This window comes from Anomalospiza imberbis, chromosome 18, assembly GCF_031753505.1.
Source record: "Anomalospiza imberbis isolate Cuckoo-Finch-1a 21T00152 chromosome 18, ASM3175350v1, whole genome shotgun sequence".
Classification (NCBI taxonomy): Eukaryota; Metazoa; Chordata; class Aves; order Passeriformes; family Viduidae; genus Anomalospiza; species Anomalospiza imberbis.
This window is the reverse complement of record NC_089698.1, coordinates 9,009,708-9,031,134: the sequence shown is the minus strand read 5'-3', so window position 1 is coordinate 9,031,134 and position 21,427 is coordinate 9,009,708. Positions and strand designations below refer to the sequence as shown.

The following is a 21,427-nucleotide window of genomic DNA, read 5'->3' as shown; positions in this document are numbered from 1 at the left end:
CTTTCTAAAGTTAAAGCTGAAGAAAATTCTACCAGCACTTTCTCAATTAAAGCAAAAAAAACCAAACAGTTCCAGTTGAATAACCAATACTTTAAACTGAATATGAAAGCTAAGGCAGCAGAGATCTAAAGACATTGGTAGAGGGGGGGAAAAAAGCTTCAGCAGCTATTTCCCTAGGAAGTATTTGCTATCAGAGTCTGTCAGTGCCAGCACGTTTTATACAAACAAAAGGAAGTCTGTGAAGTTTACATCAGATCCCCAAAGAAAATAATCTGTAGTAGCAAAAAACTGTAATAAACTCTTCCCATCACACACACTTCAATGCCACATCGCTGTGTCTCGCCACAGCAGGTTTAACTGCCTCAAGCTAATGCTGCTTTCCTAGGAAAAAAGTCTTCATGGGAAGATTTGTCCTTAAAAATCAGTCAACCCTCCATGCTAAACTAAATCACGGGTTATTTAAGGAATAATCCCCTATAAAATCAGAGGCATGCCTGCAGCGCGGATCTCAGATCTCGGGTGGGCAGTTAACGATAGTATGGTTATTTTTGCTGTATAAGCACTAAAGGTAACTAGTCTTCCACAGTGAGTTGTAACAATGGACTTGTGACCAAAAAAAAAACCCAAAAAACAAACCCAAACCAAAATATGGTCATAAAAAGCAGTTAGTTAATGATATAAGGACATGAAACAGCCTGCAGGTCCTGGCTTCTCTCCCTCCTCAGGGCTGGGCGATCCCTGCCTCAGCAGTGCAGCTGCTCCAGCACTTCACTGGCGCCCCACCTCCCGTATTTCTGATTTTTCCATGAAAAAATGACCTGCCAAGGGCACACCAAGCACTACAAAACAACACTGTAATATTTTGAGTACTCATCCCTCAAATCTTGTAGTGTTTTCTATACTGCCAATTAACAAAAACTGAGCATTAGTGTGGTTACAGGAGGGGTGGGGGGAGAATAAAAAAGGGAAAAAAAAAATAAGAAATTAAAAAAATCCCCACAATCAGTTGCCTAAAGGCCCTTTTTTCATGCCTTTGCCAGGGTTAGGTAAAAGTTGTCCCCCCAGGTCCCTCGGGCTCCTCCATGAGGGTCCGCTCGCCCCTCACGGCTCCTCCTCCCGCCACGGCCGATCCCCCTCAGCCTCCAGCAAAATAAACACGAAATAAACCCCAAACCCTGCAAAACCGCCGCCACCACCTCGGCACTGATGGGCCAGAAACCGACTGGAGCCTTCTGCTTTATTAATGGGGCTCTTCCGAAACACCGGCTAAAACAGCACTTTAAAGTTTAAAGTGCTATTTAATAAAGCCTGCACACGTGTTGCTATTACTTTAAATGAAGTATTATGGCACGTTCCGATTTGGTACAGCAGACCAATTTAAAAAAACAATAAAAAGTGAGTAACTTGAATTAAATTCAACTATTAAAGTGTAAAAAATGTAGTCAGCAGAGCAACAAGGAGATGCTCATGTCCCAGAAGATGCTGGGACTGCAGCAGGAGTTGTATCAGCTTATCATGATATGAATCATATCAGCTTATCATAACATTAATCATATCATCTTATCACGACATTAATCACATCATCTTATCATGACATTAATCACATCATCTTATCATGACATTAATTGTTTCAGTTTATCAGGACATGACCTGAGGTGTGTTCACTGACTACTGCTGGAAGAAAAAGACTTTCCAGCCACAGCTGAACAGAACAGTTCTGCTGACTCTGGCAACTGATTTCAAATAAGCTATATATTAAAAGAAATTAAATTTATTTCAGAAGTTTAAAGAGGTCCAAAGAATAAAATTAGCTACTTTACACTTAAAAGTCAGCTGGCTGGGTACCACAGATTAATAAACACATATCAAATTAATTTTCCCTTTAATATTATAAAGCTACAAAAGAACTAATGAACATCCTAGACTTGAAATTTAATTTTTGTATTTTCATTCATTCGAAGTAGCCTACAACTTTTATAAAAATCCCCTGAAGAGACTGATGGGATAGAAAACAGGGAATACAACAACTCATCCATGTACCTGCGGATATGCACACAGGTAAGTCGGTCACCCCATGGAAACACAGCCTCGGGAACATAATGCAAACCTCATTACCAGTAAATCTACATCAAAGCAAACAGGACACTAAATGAGACAAGATGAAAGTGTTTTCCATTTGCTTATTTTCTGAAAGAAAAAATGTCCAAGGCTGCATTCTACACAATTACTGCAACACAAAGGTGTGTTCTATTTTGTTGTTGTTGTTATTATTATTATTATTATAACCTCAGAGAAAGTGGGAATACCCTAATGACATTTAATTCTAAGAAGATATCCAAATCTGTAAGAACTAGGATGTAATATAGGAAGATATCCAAATCGGTAAGAACTAGGATGTATACAGGAAGGTGATGATGACCTGAAGAACTGCAGCAACAGAAAGAATAAAATTATATAGCCCAAGATGCCATGTCCCACTCAATGGGCCCGAAGAACAAGATGATCTTGAGTAATCTTAAAAGGTGATAGCTGGATTACGAAGAAAAAGGGCATGAGTGTATTAAATAACTCTGCAGTGAAGTCATTCATATATATATATATAAATATATAGTGGCTCATCAGAGCCACGCACTGTTAAGCTTCACCCCGAATACTGTGCACAAATGTAGTCAAATTTTAACATTCACATGACTAGGATAACTGAAAGAAGAGAGTTAAGAGCTTTTAAGACATGTATCATTTAACCTCATCAAGGCACTGAAGGTCAGATACAATTACACTCTCTAAGCAGTTCCAGAAGGTGAAAACTCCCCCTTCTTTGCTTTTAAAACAGCTCCTTAGCAAAAATCCGAGCAGAAATATGTATCAACATTATTGTTTGTATGAGTGTGTGATTCGTTTGCACGGCATTTTATGATAAATTACCAGAGTCGATGACTTAAGAGATCTCTGTCCTGTTCTCTTGGATTCAAGGTCTAACTCTAAAAAAATGCAGTTTAATACCCATAATAATATAATTGCTCTCTAGGCATCCTGTATGATTTTAAGTATCAAAATGAAATATTTGAGAGCACTAGAGTTTTTCTTACCTTTCCAGAAGATTATGAATTGCTTTGAAGAGCAGGGTCCTACACTCATAGGAAAGTCCATTCTCCCAGAATCCTTCTTCCACCACTACAAAAACACAAAATGTCAATAATGCTCAGAATAGGGAAATACAAACATTTATCCAAAACATATCTTTAACAGCTTTAATTTTCAAAGTAGCATGTTTCAATAAACTATTTCAACGATTACCTATATCACCCAAGCAGCTTTAATCTTTACTTGCCGAAGACGCATCCTTTGAATTAAAAAAAAAAAAAAAAAAAAAAAGCAAACACAAAAGCATAAAAGCAAACCCATTTGTTTGTAGCATTCCGTATTGAAGTACAGGGGTGAGGAATGCACGATCATTCTTTGCTGAGAGATCCTTTAAAACTTAACCACAGATGCCGACAATCAAGAAACAAAGTGAATCATTAAAGGTGTAAAATCAATTTACATAACTGAAACAACATGAAACAACTCCCCTGAACCTCTCGCTGTCACACTCAAGTGCAATTCCTCCATTGTACTGCCTTCAACTATTGCAGTTTTAGCAACACACAGCAGATTTTATACCAAAATAAAAAGTGTACACTCAGTGCTGAACTGCAGAGATTTCAGAGTTTAAAAAAGTAAGGCTAATTATCTCTCATAGTAGAGTGCAGCCTGAATTAGTCACCTGAAGGACAGACAACTCTCAGAAATATCTGCTGTCCTTACTCATGGCTTTTGGGTGCTAAAACAACCAGGAGTAGCACTATTTCTGGTATGCCTGCACCGGATTCTAAATCTTACTCAGCCAGAAGACGCAGAGTGAAAACAGATGATAAAACAACTTTTTCAAGGAGTAAAAATTCGTTAATTGTCTGAGTTCTGTCATTTCAATTTCACAGGAGTAGTCGGCAGATCTTTAAAAGTGCAAACATAAAATTGTTCTGCACCTTAAAAGCGCTGAACACTTCACACCCGGCCCTGGCCAATTTGCAGGACGAGACCTCCCAGCAGCGCGTCTATCGCACAGAGATGATTATCTCCGAATAGTTTACAACCATGTTTAAAGGCAAGCTCCTAAGGAGCTAGTGCTCCATGGAAAATACTAATATTGTCAGCAGCCTTCAAAGCCTCGAGCCACTGTTCTGCTGCTTCTCCAGGAGCTGTAACGCACACACTCAGACAAGAAAAGGCATATTTTTGCATGTGCAATGTTGCGAGATGTAATGTCGGTAACAGAACCTCTCTCTTCGTGCAGACTGGAAAAGCCAGGTTTTAGTACCTAAAATCACCTTATCGGACAGCACAGGACTTGCCGGGGGGGAGTGGAGACACAGACCGGTGGCCCTGGGCGCAAGCAGCAGCCACGGAGCTTCTCCGTAGAGACCACTGCAGGCCCTTTAATGCGGGCAAGCCTCCCTGACACCGAGGATGTCACGGGCCATGGCTACTTACTGCGCAGAACTCCGCATGGCCTCGGCTTTCATGGGTAAGACACTGTGCTTAAGGGACTCAGAACCCCCGTGCATGGTAAGAACGACTGATGTATAAATTCTCAACAGCTCAAACTACTGGAGTCCCAGAAGCTGCAAGACAGGTCGAGTCTTGCACTTAAAAATTTCATTATCCTCAAATATATGAAAAGCTACAGATTAGATACACTATGAGAGATCACAGTTGCATGAAAATTCAGGATTTAAATTTTTAAAAAATCTAAATTTTGGACAACATCATGGAGTTGTCAGAAACTGTAAAAGTAAAAAAAAATTCACTCTTACACAGCAGTGAGCTCTTGTGCAGTTTCACTCTATCCCAGGCTGCACTGCCAGTACTGCCCCTGCTTTAGGAACTTCATGCAAAACAGGGGAGACAAGAATCAAGTCTGATTTTACAGGAAAGTTCCCACGCCCAGTTCTGAAGTTCTCAATCCTAACTCCCTACCTGCTCCCAGGTATACACAGCAGGCTAACGGGACCCTGTCACAGCTTATATCCTCTCTCAGAACTATTTTCTGCAAGTATAATTTTGCCATTTCAGAAGAATTCGGATCAGATCACGCTGCTTTACTGCTAGACTGAATGTAATATTCTGTAGAGTTGGAGTAATTTTAATCCAGAATTCTTTTGTGTCTGGACATCACCTGTATTCTTTTTCCCTGCTCAGTTTCCCTGGGTTACCCCAGCCTGTTATTCCTCCACAATCCCAGACATGAAAGCACTACACAAACCAGCAGGAGGGACTGCATGAGGGAATGGAAACTGGCAGCACTCCCCCTCCCTACCCACCACCACAGCTGCATCCATGGCTGTCCTGCTCTCAGCAGAGGGAATGGTTGAGAAGAAGGTGTCCAAAATCCTAGGAAAAGCAGGGAAAAGCAATGTTAACCTTGCAGCCAAGTCCTGAGGGTCAAGTGTGCCATGAGGCCAGACTGGCTGAGGAGCAGCAGTGGAGTGGGACAGCGAAAAGGGGAAAATCTGGAGTGGTATCAACCCTCAGTATTGTAATTTTCCAAACTGCCTTTATTAGTACATAGAATTCATATAAATTATATATGAAATGGAAATACAATTACTTCCCTATTAAATTTAACTCTAAGTATATCATAAGACATTGCCATAACCATTTTCCTATAATAAATAATGCCTATAATTCCCAGATATATTAAAGCACTATACTTACTGTAATTATCTCTAATGCTTCTTTATCCTACTAAAAAAGTACATCTTACAATTAAGAGCACGTACATGTCTGATGCCATAAAAATAAGAAAAATTAGAAGTGCAGCATTTCACTTCCTCTCTGCTCTTTGGCTTCCTGATCCAGACTCCACAAGAAAAGTGTTGAAATGACTGGAGCAAGTTACAACTTCAGGAGGCATATGGTGACCAATAAAAAAGCTTGACAAACACTAAAAATTAGACTATCCCTAAGTAAATTCCAAAGTTCCTGACACATATTATTTAACTAGATTTTAGATTTTGAAGAGTATTTTAAATTCCTTATAGCAAATTGAAGCCTAGGAAATAGCCTCTGTCTGTCTGCATGATGATTTCTAATGCTTTTAACACTCAAAACGTTCAGCTCCAGCCCCTCTCAGCTTTCCCATGCTCCTGATAGCATTTCCAGGCACAGCCAGCAGAACACAGGTGCTGTGCAGGTTCCAAAACTTGGGAGCACCTCTGGCCTGTCCTGGAGGCATTTCTGTTACTTCAGTTGAAATATTTCTCTTTAGACCCAACAAATGCAACACTGAACAACAGGTGTGAAAGGCAACTTTCAAAACAAAGAACTTCTAGGGGAACAATCAAGGACAGATGGAATGTTTTAGTGAGAGAAAGCACAACAGAGCACAATTTTCCTCCACGGAAGTCAGAGCAGTGGACAAATGTTTGGAAAGGCAGCAAAGCAGAGGGGACAAACTGTGGGTCGCTGCTTGTCAGGCCATGGGGGAGACAAAGCCATGGCTGATGTGATCCCTGTTTGCAGCAATCCCATCCTGGGCAGGTGTCAGGCTGGGTGACCTCCAGGAGCCCAGGCTCCTTCTCACCAGAGTGATGTCAGGTGACTGCTCCTCCACTGGGACAGGTTTATGCACACATGTAGCTATAGCTCTGTGTATAAACACCTATATTTCTGGGTATGTTAACTACCCTATTCAAGCTTCCGTACACTCTGGAGAAGGATGACACCTGGGAGAAGCTTTTACTTAACAGGCAGCTCCATCCCCTTCTCACTGCGCTACAACACAGGGAGAACTAGAGAAGGATGACACCTGGGAGAAGCTTTTACTTTAACAGGCAGCTCCATCCCCTTCTCACTGCGCTACAACACAGGGAGAACTTCACCACATCATTTCTCACCAAAAGAAGCAACTGCTTTCCTGTAGTTATGTTATTTTTTTTAAATTAAATCATCTCCCAAAATAAACCATTAAGTCTATTGATATTGTGTCTCTAAAAATCTGGATTATCAGAAAAAAAACCTATCAAGGATAGCAGAAAATCCAAAACAAGAAAAACATGTATCTGACACTTATAATGGATTACAGTGGAAGTGTTAATCTCACTGCTGGTGTTCAAATAGAATGGGAATTGGTCAACAGCCTTCATATATAAAGTTTGTAGGCATTTGTTATGATTTTGTTTTCATAGGTTCAAAAAATGAATAAAATGTTTCTGCTGATTTTAATGTTTATTCTTGCAGATCAGATGTTAAAAGAATGAAAGGCAACTACAATAATTTAGACTTACATGGGAAATTTGTAATTTAAACATGCATTAATGAGCTGATTACTTGGCTTGGGATATTTTTTATTTTCAAGTCAGAGATATTAAGGTTTTCAAAGTGTCCAACAATTTTTATGAAGCCAGCCATGTTCTCAAAAAAAAAAGATCCATTATAAAAATTTCAAGGAGAGAAGTCACAGCAAAATATCAAAGCAAATACTTCAATAATTTTAGGTCTCCCAGCAGAGATACTGGAAAGATAATAAGATCTCTGTTCTGCTTCAGTGGCCAAACTGACATATTTTACTTAAAAGAAATATAGGAAGGAAGGAGAGGAGGCAAGTCGAGGCTGTGTCAGCGCTGCAGAGACAGTTATACCTTTAAGAAATCCAGCCACCCGCATTTTAATAATTCAGGTCACACTGCCTTGTGCAGTTTAAAAGCAGAATTAGTTTCAAAGAATACATATTTCCTTTTAATGTATCATATTGCAGCAACAGCTGAAATGAACGTCTAGACATCAAAAACAAGGCTTTATTCCCACCTACTGCTTTTTTACCTCAGGCATCAGAGCTAATGAAACCCATTATCCAGAACACTGCCCTCAGTTACCACATTGGCCACTGCAAATATGAAAAAACACTCTGGGACAGCACCAGTTATTCAGCCATTAAAATTACTGAAAATCAATTTCTTGCTGCACACTGCAGAAATACTGATAGATTAAAGCAGGACACATGGGACAAGGAGATTACTTCCAGGGAAGATTACTATGTCAAACTGCTGAGGACAGGGACTTACTCAGCTCCTCAAGATTCACATTCTGAGCAGCAATGCTCCTTCCCAGCCTTTGATATTTTGCCTCCTTATTGCCATGAAATATGAAGGAGGTAGGGTTTTTTAAATGTTTTAAAAACACATGGCTAAACAATTCCAACAAAATCAGACATAAAATTACTAAAAGCAAGCATTTAATTTTTCATCTGTATTTTTATTAACGTACCCTTAAAACAATATTTCAAAAACCAACAAGCATTTTGAAGCATCATTTCTCCTAAAAAATTGAGTTAAGAGAGTAACAACACAATGCAATGGTACATTAATTCTGAAAAACTATATTATACCCATAAAAATCCAATTAAAGACAATGCCATTGATCGATCATTGCTATACTGCCATTGATCACCTTGTAAAATCTGTGTTTGAAGTCATTAGTGATTAAATTGACTTATTACTAAATCAGATTCAACCCACTTAGAGATCTAATTTCCTTGTGCTGGTTATGATCGTAGGGAAATTGTGCTGCTCACTCGTACGGGCCTGAGAATCCATCTTGGCTTCCTTCCCCAAGTCAGCTCATCACAAAATGAACCAAAACAATGCAAATGCTCCCCAAAATGATTCATTTGTGTTCTCCTATTTCTAAACACAGGGAATATTCACTGGACTCGCACAGAAGTGTTTCCAATCCGCATCCTCCCAAGGCATCCTTAACAGCTTCCAGGAAAATCAGAATATTAATGGAGACCATGGCTGGAGATTGCTGCTCAGGCACGGCCCGAGTTTGCATCTCAATGCACTGCAATTTTCGATATAAAAAACAACACTTGCAAGCAGAGTTGACTACGAAACTAAAATTGTTGCACTTCAGAAGGATAAATAAAACCTTCAAAGGCAACAGCTGTTGAATATCACAGGAATACTCCGAGGCTTTAATTGTTGTGCATTGAAACAGAAATTAGCATAATAGCTATTTATTGAAAAACAGATGGTAGGTAACTATCTGCACTTAGATTGTGTTAGTGCTACTTAAAGTAATACTTTTATCGCTTCCTCAATCCCGGTAGGTACAGAGTTGTTTTTTATAAAATATACATTAAATGTTACATCCTCTCCCTGGCCCACACACTCACATTCCTGAGCTCCCGCACGGCCTCTCCTGCCTTTCACCGGAGCACACCACAGCCAGATCTCCACAGGGAAGGTTTCTCAGCAGCTTGGTTAACCAAAATTATTATCTATGAAATCAGAATGAGCATTTCTGTGCAATTACAGCTCGAGTCAGCTCTCTCTGTAGGAATGCAGATGAGCTGTGCAGAGAGCTGAGCTGCTCGCTCCTGAGACAGGACAGATTCCAAATCAAACCATGGATTTGCCGTGTGGTTTTTGTTTTCAATGCTTTCTATAATCACCAGAAAGAGTAAAAGGAACAGAAATAAGGCACAACTTTATGTGGTTTACAGTTTCCCAAAGCAAAGCAGGAAGTTGCATGCAATGGGAAACCTGCTCTCGCATGCCTGAAAATCCCTTCAATCCCTGATTTATGCTGCTTCATTTGTCCCACCATGTGTTTGTGTTAAGCAGTCTTATTTCCAAGCCACTTTATATTTCTTTGCAGAGGTATTTCCTATAAATGAAAAGCATAACCTGACCATAGTGACAAAGCACTAAAGGTTTGGAAAGATTCTCGCCATCATTTCCTAAAATGTACTAGGCTAAGAATACCAGTAGAAAGTAAGTATTTTCTTAACTTTACTCCTTGGAGTTTCTAGAATTTCCTCTCACACTTCTGAACTTTTCATTTTCCATTACATCTTCAATTCTTTGGAATAAAGACATTAAAGGTAGAAGAAGAACATAAAAGCAACCTAAAAAATTTTGAAGGAAAACACAATTTTCAAAAGTATACTATGCTTTCCTAATCCCAGAAAGAGCCTGTACTCTCCAAACTTGATTTGTTCTCTTCTTTCCCCTTCCAAATCTCCTAAATTTTTTTCATTTCCTTTACCAGTGACCACCTGGGCCTTGCAGCCAGTGTGACCCTCAATTCCACACATCAGCTGCAACCCCCACTTCTGCCTTTTGATCTCCCCAGGTTCAGAGAATATGGAATTCCTGCAGTGGCTGTGCAGCAGGGAGACCTTCCTCAGCACCATCAATGCGATGAGGAGGACTTGTATTTTTCCTCTCTAAACACAACTGGTGTTTACTAGCACTGATGGGACACTGACTGCATTCCCTGTTCCCAGAGCTCTGCTGGAGGTGACGGAATGTCCCAGGGCAGCGAGTCTCTCCAGAGAAATCAGAGCGAGCTCAGCCATCCTCGAGTAACACAGGGCTTGTTCTGAGGAAAAACGCCGTTCCTATAATCCCTGCTTGGAAAGCCAAAGGAAGCGCGAGCCTTCCCTCACGTCCCAGGTATGCAGGACGTCACTGCGGGGCACGGCTCAGTTCGGAGCGCGGCACCGGGCTGAGCTCTCCCTGCCCTTCCACACGGCTCTGCCTCAGAAACGACAGGGACTCCGCTCAGACAATGCAATTCCACACGGCTCTGCCTCAGAAACGACAGGGACTCCGCTCAGACAATGCAATCCCGACCCTCCTCGTTCCCGTTCCCGTTCCCAATCCCACCCCGCCCTCCGGCCGTGCCTCCCGGTGATCCACCCCCACATGCACAGGGCGATCCCAGGAGCTTCCCCCGGCCAAGGGGACATGGACACGAGCCACTGCAGTGCCCACGGGAACATGGACACGAGTCACTGCCGTGCCCACAGGGACGTGGACACAAGCCACTGCCGTGCCCAAGGAGACCGGGGGGACACGAGCCACTGCCGTGCCCACGGGAACATGGACACGAGCCACTGCCGTGCCCAAGGAGACATGGACACGAGCCACTGCCGTGCCCAAGGAGACCGGGGGGACACGAGCCACTGCCGTGCCCACGGGAACATGGACACGAGCCACTGCCGTGCCCACGGGGACATGGACACGAGCCACTGCCGTGCCCACGGGGACATGGACACGAGCCACTGCCGTGCCCAAGGAGACATGGACACGAGTCACTGCCGTGCCCAAGGAGACATGGACACGAGTCACTGCCGTGCCCACGGGGACATGGACACGAGTCACTGCCGTGCCCAAGGAGACATGGAGTCCACTGCCATGCCCACAGGGACATGGACACGAGTCACTGCCGTGCCCACAGGGACATGGACACGAGCCACTGCCGTGCCCAAGGAGACCGGGGGGACACGAGCCACTGCCGTGCCCAAGGAGACATGGACACGAGCCACTGCCGTGCCCAAGGAGACATGGAGTCCACTGCCATGCCCACAGGGACATGGACACGAGCCAGTGCTGTGCCCATGTGGACCAGGGGGACACAAGCCACTGCCGTGCCCACGGGGACATGGACACGAGCCACTGCCGTGCCCAAGGAGACATGGACACGAGCCACTGCCGTGCCCACGGGGACATGGACACGAGTCACTGCCGTGCCCACAGGGACATGGACACGAGCCACTGCCGTGCCCAAGGAGACCGGGGGGACACGAGCCACTGCCGTGCCCAAGGAGACATGGAGTCCACTGCCATGCCCACAGGGACATGGACACGAGCCAGTGCCGTGCCCATGGGGACCAGGGGGACACAAGCCACTGCCATGCCCACGGGGACATGGACACGAGCCACTGCCGTGCCCACGGGGACATGGACACGAGCCACTGCCGTGCCCACGGGGACCGCGGGGACACGAGTCACTGCCCGCTCCCCACCGCTGTCCAGGGAGGGCAGCGCGGCCCCGGCCAGGGAATGAGCCTCCATCCTCACCCCGCAGCAAGGCAGCTCGGGCAGAATTCCTCGCTGCTTCACGACTGCTGCGTGCCACAGCCCTTAATCGATATGTCAGGATGACAGCTGGAGGAAAGACGAGATCTCCAACACATCCAAGGAGACATTTATGGAGAAATCCCGGGTGTAACATGGCCAGTATCCCCAGGCCCCCAGAGCTCTGCTTCCAAGCCAGCTGAGCTCTGCTCTGTGGAACAAGAACTGGTGGTATTTGCACCTCAGCTGTATGCTGCCTTAACCAAGTCAACATCTGGGTTTCCATCAGTTCAAATTTTAAGTTTACCCTTCTGCATAAAAATTAAGAATTGTGCTTATTTTTCCTCAGTTCACATTTGCTTTTGGCCCTGTATCACTACTTGCAGCCCCCAGGCTCCTATTTTTTTCTTTACCCCCTCCCCCAACCTAATGGTTAAAGAAACAACAATTTTCATTAGTAAATCTTATTTTCCTTAACTTACTTGTAATACTGTATTGTGAGAAAACAAGATTTGGATTTAAGTAAGGGATACAGGAAATATTTTTAAAGCAGTTTCCGGCGTTAAATACACATCATGTTCCCCGCACCAAATAGCCAAAGGTTGTACGTGTGACCTACAACACTAATTCCATTATACATGGAACATATTAGACAAGTCCTCTTCATGTTACTGTTGAGATGTGTGGAAAAGATGTGAATAAACATGTATTTTTTTAAGTTATACTTACTTTAATGTTTTAAAGCTTATTTTACTACTTGTTTTCCTACCTCCCTGCTGGAATTCATTACATTTTACCCGGGAATAAATGACAAAATTGACTTTTCAATTTGTGTACTTAAAACCTTGCTGCAGCAAAAGCTGAAGGACGCAAAAAACCCAAACCCCAACCAACAATCCCCAAAAATACAAAAGTAAGAGTTAGCAGCAGGCGACCCCAAATTTAATATTGCTGGCAGGTTTTTTGAGTAGCAAAGTTAAGTAAAGGTGCCTTCCAATCCAAACAATAACATGATCCTGCAGGTCTTCCCAGACATGACTTCCAGCTTGTGATTTTTATCAATTAGAAAATAAATTTTAGCTTACAAGTTTTATATACTTCAGAAACAGAGGGTGAGGCTTGAGCAATAACCAACATCAATGCAAAAATGGTTAATGGTCAGACTTGATGCTTGTAAATAAAATACTTGGAAAAAATATTTTCAAAAGAAAATGCTCTCAGTTTTGCAACCATTTTTGGAAATAAAAAAAACCCTTGAAAATGCATCTAAAGTTGAGGTAAGAAGAACAGCGTAAATGAAGTATCTTTTTAGAAATGTGCCAGTGAGAACCTTTTTCCCTCATATCTGCGTCTTTTTGGAGAGGCCAGGAACCTTCCAAAACCACAGGCACAGAATTAAAACGCAGAACAGACTTCAAAGACAAAACAAGCACATTTTTGTCATTTTGTTTGTTCTTTACTCCCCATAAAACATGCCAAAATACTTTGTGCTCTTCTGTAAGCAAATGTTTACTGGAGTTTGCTGCTACTTGAACAGAAGCAAAAGCGAAATAACAGCTTTGTGTTGAGCTCTGCCAGAGAAGGGCCTGAACTGGAGGCATCAGAATGTCAAGCAGGTTTTCAAGCAGGTTTTTAAATCTATTTTTGTCCTTTGAGGAAGCCAGCAGAGGGAGCTGGCTGGAACCCGGTCTGGGCTTTTCACCCAGGGGCTGCTTTTTTGATTAAGAAAAGGAGCTGAGATCACACAGGCTAAAAATAAAACTCCAAGGGAGAAAAAATCGACCACATGCAATAATAAACATATTAGGAGAGAGCAGGTTTGGAGTGGGAACAGTGTAAGTGCTCCTTTTAAAATAAAACCCTCCATATGAAACAACTTTGAAAGCAAAGAAACTTCCTTGAAAAATAATCTGATCAAATGTGTGATCCCTTGGGAAAGGCTCTGGAAGATCCCTGAAAATCCTGATGTCCATTACTTCTGCTGGCTGAACAGATGCTTGCCCCAAACAGGTATCAAAAGTTCAGTGCAGGAAAACAGCCCCTCTGCCTCCCCATCCCTGCCTTTCTAAGCAGGGACTACTACAGATGCTCTTTCAGATGGGGATAGGAAAACAATTTCTTCAGCAGCACATTCTTATTTATAATAACATGTTTATTTACACCTGTTTATAAACAGAAGGTATTACAGGAGAAAAATAATGAGGAAGACACAACATGGCATTGGGAATGGAAAAAACAAATTACTGAGGACTTGAAAGCTGTTCTGAAATAGAGGAGTCCTTGGAATTCCACACAGTAATAAATTCAATTACAAGATTTTACAGACTGAGACTACCAAGTACTCAGCTTTTCTCATGATCTTTAAGGCTGAACATATATACAGCAATTATTAATTTAAAGCCAGACCCGCTCTGTAAGATCTCTCCTGTGAGTGTAACTGCAAACAAAAACCCAATTGAGCGGGATTCCCTTGGGGATGAGCAGGCTCTCAGAGGAACAGCCAGGAATAGAAAGTTGTGGTTTAACTTTCTATTCAATTAAAAAAAGCACTGCAACTTCTGACTCTTCTGCACTTGGGGCTCCTTCTAAAGATCACTTTTATAAAATTTGAGCCAACTGACCACATTTGACCACTACAAAAGAATTCCCCTTCCCAGGCATCCCCTGTGCTCACTGCTGGAGTTCTTTCCCATATCTATATTTCAGCAGGAGCCGTCTCCCTCACCGCTGGTTCTGCAATGCAAATGCAATATGTTGTTCACTTTACAGGCTGTTGCCATGGATATTAATGTGATGTCATAAATTGTTACATCTTCATTGCAGAAACAAAATGAAAGGGCTTGGAAACAGGAGAAGAATAAGAACTCATCTAACCAAGGATATTTAAGAATAAGCAACTGTTGTACAAATCACAAAGAAAAAAGAGGCACATAAATGTGTATTTTAATTTAGTGCTGTTGAATGTTTCTCTAGGTAAGTGCTTCCTAAAGATTCCAAATTCCCTATTGAATTTTCTACTGGACTGTTACCTGCACAGTGGGACCTCTTCAGCAACAGATGGAACAACACTTCTGAAATTCAACTTTTCATGGTTGAAAATATATTTTTCTGTTGGAAACATCAGTTTCTTAACTCTACTTTAAATTATCAGGCAGTGGCCAACCATCCCAGCAATGCCAACATGCCTTGCCCCTGCTTTTCCTTTCATTCCAGATACTTTTTGACTGACCAATTCCATTCATGGCATATGGGCCGTTGCAAGTACTTAATTTTCAAAAAACCGGGGTTGTGGGTTGCCCTTAAAATTTATTACCGACAAGTATTCCTGAAGTTTTTCCTCCCCAAGGACTTCAGGAATCAACAGTAACAAAATGTTCCTTTGCCTTATTAAAACAGTAGCTAAGATTACAACAAGTTAATCTACTTTATCTGTAGATATACACACAGCGAAAAGAATTATTTAGCTTAGAGAAAAGCAAAATACAGTACAAAGCACACCCAGTGTTCACAGTCACAGAGGATTTCCCTCGTTTTCAATTAGTCAAACTGTCTGGTTTAATCTTTTTCCCAAACAGTTTAGCTTTGCTGAGAGTGGATTTAACTAAGTCGAAAGACACACAGCAAGTGGGGAATGAATGGGCATCTCTGCCTGCCCAGAGCTGCTGACCTGTCAAGGAGTAACTGCCAGGGAGTAGGGATAAACACATCCCCACTCCCTTCCACTGTCACCAAACAGGCACCCAGAGGTGGAGCAGCAGTTGGCCAAGGAGAATCCTGGTGCTGTCTGACCCTCTCCAGACCACGGTGCCAGGAAACCCAGGCACTCCTCAGATCCTCCCAGATGCTTTGGCAGCTCCAACAGGAAAAAAAAAAAGCCTCACACCTGGCCTTCATTTCTGGGGTCTTGTGGCACTTCTAAGTCTACCCATTCAACGGTGAGGAAGTCATCCACTTAGAGTGGTGAAGTGTTCCTCCCATCTCCAAACTCCCTTGAGCTGCAAATGGAATGGGATAAATCCACACCCTTCCACTGAAATAGAGCATCCCACACTCCCGTAGTTCAGACAACAGAACAGATTTCATCTTCAACAACCCAAGAGTATCTTTCCTGGTCTTGTCTGTGGCTTCCACTTCTGCATTCCATCTAATCAGGAGTCTTAACCTGTTCCTCCAAGTCTCTCACCCTTAACTCTCCGTCATAATTCATTAAATACCCTTTGCTCCTATGACCCCACCCATTTAGGGGAGGAGGAATACTCATCAAAAGACATGCTCACCATTCCAGTATCTCCAAGACTTAAAAGGCTACTGAACAACTGAACAAATAGAAAACAAAATTAAGTTTCTTGACATCTTTTTAAAAAAGGTGTTCTGTAATTGCAGCTTTACTAGTTTGGGAGATGTTCAACTTTCTTGACTTTACCTGTTTAATTCACTTGCTTATGAGAGCTCCTGCTGCCAGTAAAACCCAGTGAATTGTCCCCCTCCCAGTTTAGCCCAGTTCCTCTCACCAGCTGCACTTCTCGGTGATGACACCACTCCCACTGACTCCATGGCAGCTGCACTGGTGCATCAGTGTTTTGGGACAATCTGAACAACTCAGGCAACACAGGGGTCACCTGTACTCTGTGTTTCAAATCCTATTTTTAATTCAAGAGCTTAAAGGGCAAAACAGCCTCCAAACAACATCCCCCAGTTACCCATCTAACCTTGCCCTCCTGCAGTGAGAAGCCATTCCCTATGTTCTGTCCCTCCATCCCTTGTCCTAAGGCCCCCTCCAGCTCTCCTGGAGCCCCTTTAGACCCCAGAAGGCTGCTACAAGGTATTTGGAGAAACCAAGGCTGCAGATCCCCATTAATTGCTCACTTCTGAAATACTTCTTGATTGGAACAGTTTCATTCAATTCCCAGACCCAGTGGGTCCCTATTCTGGGGGAGCCACCCAACACAGAAACTCTGCCATGGCCCCCTGCTCTGAACAGTTAAGCAATAGCTCCTATGTGAGCAGTAATACTGAGAATTTATTATCCTTGAAGGATTTGCCTCCCACAGTCCTACAGACTGAAAGTCCAGGGTCAAAGGGCAATAGAAGGTCAACGAGCCCTACAGGGCAGCCTGAACACACCATAGCACCACGCTATGGGTGGGATCAGACAGGAGCAGGAGCAGCACAGGTGTTGGAAGAACACCTCTGGGATGAGACATGAAGGGCCTTCATCAAATTCCCCACCCAGAGCACGCTCCTGAGCTGCATCCCACAGATAACCAGGCAAATCCACCCAAGAACAGGGTTCTGCACACAGCACTCTGCAGCTTCTCTTTAAATCAGGACGGTTCTGTGCACATAGCCCAGGGGTTCACTGCACAGGAGAACACAAAATGTTATTTATAAAATAAAAATAATTATAAATTGAGCTTTCACTAATAAAATCTAATTCTGTTTAAAATCACAGCTCTAAGAAGATTACAGCTCAGCCTACTTCATTTCTTCTAATATATCAGTAAATAACAACCATCCATTTCTGCATCTCCACGAAAGCCCCTGGCTGACATGCAGGAGGAGCCCCCCAGAGAACTCTCCAGAGACTGACCTGGACTGCAGGGTGACCCCATGAGCCCCAGCTCTCAGCGTGCCCTGGGCCGGAGCACAGCCTGGCAGCGCCATCACCGCACATCAGCCGGGGCCCAGCCTGCCGTGCTGCCCTGGGCACAGCCTGCCCTGGGCACAGCCTCCCCTGGGCACAGCCCTTAGACACCTTGGTAAGGACCAGCCCTTGCAGGACCCTGAGCCAGTGCGACAGAGAGTTTGTGGGATCCTTCCCGGCAGACAAGGAGGGAGGGATCTGCTGCCAGGCTGTGCCAGCTGCCATTTGGAGCCTGAAATGGACATCAGCATTTTGCCTTTCTGTCAACAATTTTAGTGTCAAAAACCAAGCACACACATAGCTCCATCCCCACAGAGTGCCTGCAACAACCACGGTTATCCCTCGTGGAACAAAAACAAGCCGATTTTCCATCGCTGATACATCTTGCACTTCCAAACACCTACAAGCCAAACCCAAATTCTCACCTACTTACCCCAGAAGCAGCAAAACCAAACTTAATTGACTTTGTCACGCTAGGGATGTAAAAAGCAACTCCTGACTATTGCAAACCTGAATACAAATCACAGCACTTGAGTTTCACTTCAAATTAACAGGGAAAAATCCCCCTGTGAAATTTCCCGGCACCCTGGCAGCCCCACCCAGCTCCATCTCTCTGGGCCAAAGAATTGCACTCACTTGTAACATTTAAACATAATCCGACAGCAAATGAAGCTTCAATTGAAGATTACTAAAACACTGCGCTTGCTTACTTGCCCCCCCACCAAGTAGAATATAAAACAGCTGGAAAGATATCCTCTTGGAAATGTACTCCATTATATATTCTTCATCCTGATAAACGTTATCAAATCCAACCAGCAAATCAATGACTGATGCTACTGATAATTTATTTTCTTTTATGCTTCCCTTCTTGTTTATGTGATACCCCCATGGCCTGTAAGAGGCCTTCGCCTTCAAGCACAAAGCTTCCCAATAACTCCAGACATTATTTTGCTGGCATAAAACCCCAGCTAAAATGCATTTAAATTCCCACAAAACATGTCTGGGTTGTTTAAAGAGGGTAGCAACAGGGAGATAATCCCAGTTTAATAACTCTGCATGTAATTGCTCTGAGCTACCATCTTAAGCTGTTTTACATAAAACCCATGCCCTGGGTCACTCCTTGTGCCCCTCACCTTGGAAGCACACTTTGTGTCCAGCTGCACTGCCAACCCAGCTGTGCTCCATCCGCACCACCAGTGTCCTGCTCCTCCCTGAGCTTTCCACATAATCATGGCAGAAATGGGCTCCCTCTAAATTAATTCTCAGGATTTTGTAGAAGGTATCACATTAAAAACAAAATAAAACTTGATTTCACATTTAATACCTAATATCTATGTTCTGTGGTGCTTTATTTTTATTTCATTGCAGCATTAGCATACTAAAATTATCAACATGCAGCTTCTTTCTACTAAAACTACTAGAGAGGATTTAATGTCTAAAGTAACTGCACCACTTCTGTTTTAGTTAAAAATACAAAAATAAAGGTCTCTACTGCTGATATTTAACCTTTATCTCCAAAACTTAACTTTCAGCAATAACAGTGGTGAGTTTCACCTGGGCTATAAGAAATGAATTCAGATCAGTGGGGGTAATTCTGGAAAATTATTGCTATTTTTGATTTATGCAAAATAAAATCAATCAGGTTATGAAAACCTACAAGAACCGTAGTGGAAAATGCATAAAGTTCCTATGTTCAGGGAAGAGAAATAATTTCACTGTGCATGAGAATCTTTTCCAAGACAGACCAGTAAGAGACAGACAAATTATTTAACCAGTCCTTCACTTCTACTGGGATATGTTTTGGCAGGAGATGCGTACCACAGTAGGAAAATATGCTTGATAAGCAGTGTTTTACACCTAAAATCCTCCTCATTCCCAACAATTTCCCCATGAATTGTCAGCAAATCTGTAAGGCAATAGATCCCTGTTCTCACTGCTGTCACTTTTGCATTTCACAGAAGTGGTCTGAATGTCTTTTCCTTGCCAAGACATTGCCATTGGAATGCGGCATTTATTCTGCAGCTAAAATAAAATACACCCTACTCAACTTCCTTTTGGTCTCTCTATATTTTAAGTGCATTTTCACATGACATCAGGCACAAATTAGTCCAGAAGACTTCAAAGTTCCTGCATTGTGTCCTTTGCTCAGATTCTGGCAGTACTGGGCATCTTCTCCTTGCTCCACCCACCCCAAACCCTGGAGATGCTCATTTCCAAGAGCTGAGCAGCCAGCCCAGGTGCCAGGGACTCCCTCCTGCAGCATCCCAGCCCCACGCTTATTTGTAAATAAGCTAATTTTGGTGAAAGTTACACCATCAAATACACACAAGATTAGCTAAGAGGAAAAAACAAATTAACTTCTCGTTTGGCTCATTTTCAAACTCCAATTTAAGAAAGAAGTGGAAGTAACTGGTTTCATCCTACTGCTGTTTAATAAGCTCTTATTTTGGTGTATCAAAGGAAGATAAGACTCTTGTGTGTATATATATATATATATATATATAGACACACAAATATATATGTACACTCACACATATATGAAGAGTCTTATACTCTACACCACCATTTCTAAACATTACATAAATTCATTATTCTAGAAAACATTATGGACAGCACCACAGATGCTTTTAAACACAATTTTTAGAAAGTACCTAATGTATTAAGTACTTCTAATGCTAAGGAATGATCCAAACTCAGATATTCACATCAAACCAGTGCACACCAGAACCTTGTCACTTGAAGATTGTCGTTTATTCCTGGCTGGCTCCCCAGCAGATACCAGGATACATCTGAATCCAAGCAAGAGAATGGGAAGGAGGAAGCTCAGAAGCCATTTCAGATCTATGAAAATTGAAATATTACCTCAATACAACAACAATATTTTCACTTTGGTAGCTCCCTGCAGTAACTGTTACTCTTTGGTGTGGTGTTCGTATCCAAGAACCATCTTCCATGATGCTGCTGCTGAGCAACTACCGAAATCTCCACACTTGGACATGCCTTAAAATCTACCAAACCCACTGGATACAGCAACTGGGCAGCAGGAGCCAAACAGGGAATTGGACAGGGATGGTCAATGGGAACATAATGCTGGAAGGCAAGGGAACCAAGGCTGGTGTGCCTCTGCTCCTCAGGCCCCTCTGCTCCTCAGGCAGCACAGGTTGGGACATCACACCAGGCACCAGCACAAAGCGGGAACAGCAAAACTAAAGGCACTTGTGATTCTATCTGTAAGGTACAGCTCTCATCAGCATCTCCCAGTTTAACCCAGTTTAACTGGGGGCCATTTTTACAGCGAAATTACTCAGCAGAAAAAGCCCAATCCAAATGTGAGAGGAAGGGCTCAGGGTGAGTGTGCTGTCGGAGGGGCACATTTATCTCCTCATACTGTTCGAGAGGGTTTGCTGCTCATGGATAAGTTATTTATAGCTCATCTGGGCAGCATCCACATCTTTAATTCCGTAGCAGCTTCCCTTGCCTTTTGAATTAAAAATTGAACTTTACTCTAACGGATTCTCAAGGGGAAAGCATTAAATGTGCCACATCCTGTTCTTTGTTTCAAAGCAGCAGTGTGAAATAATGTAAAGAGCTCACACAGCCCTGATGATTACTGCATATTTCATTACCACTCCAACACTCTTTGTCCCACTTAGAGCTGCCTACATGCCTTGGGCCATATGGAGCTGGTTAAGCAGGGCCTGTGATTACTACTTGGAAAAATCTACAACAATCATTCTCAGACAATTCTCAGCATTGTGATTATTTAACTTCCATTTTTCTAAATCTAAAAAAGTAATTGACTGTGTCTGGAATATAAGTGAGCCCCAATTTTTCAAAATTTATTAAAGGATGAAACTGATTATATAAATATGAC

The 21,427-nt window shown here is 42.7% G+C and overlaps 1 protein-coding gene across 9 annotated transcripts in view; it reads right to left on the bottom strand.

Annotated features, from left to right (window-relative positions):
• The window catches only part of MED13L (mediator complex subunit 13L), a 170,909-nt gene that overhangs the window by 86,397 nt on the left and 63,085 nt on the right, over positions 1–21,427 (bottom strand). For 6 of the 9 annotated variants that reach the window (XM_068208888.1, XM_068208892.1, XM_068208890.1 and 3 more), the window contains exon 3: positions 3,090–3,174. In XM_068208888.1, coding sequence (XP_068064989.1) covers positions 3,090–3,174 — 85 coding nt within the window. Of the gene's footprint in view, positions 1–3,089; positions 3,175–3,297; positions 3,472–4,360; positions 4,405–21,427 lie in introns of those variants that run through there. The other 3 variants (XM_068208895.1, XM_068208891.1, XM_068208894.1) reach the window with 3 other exon arrangements.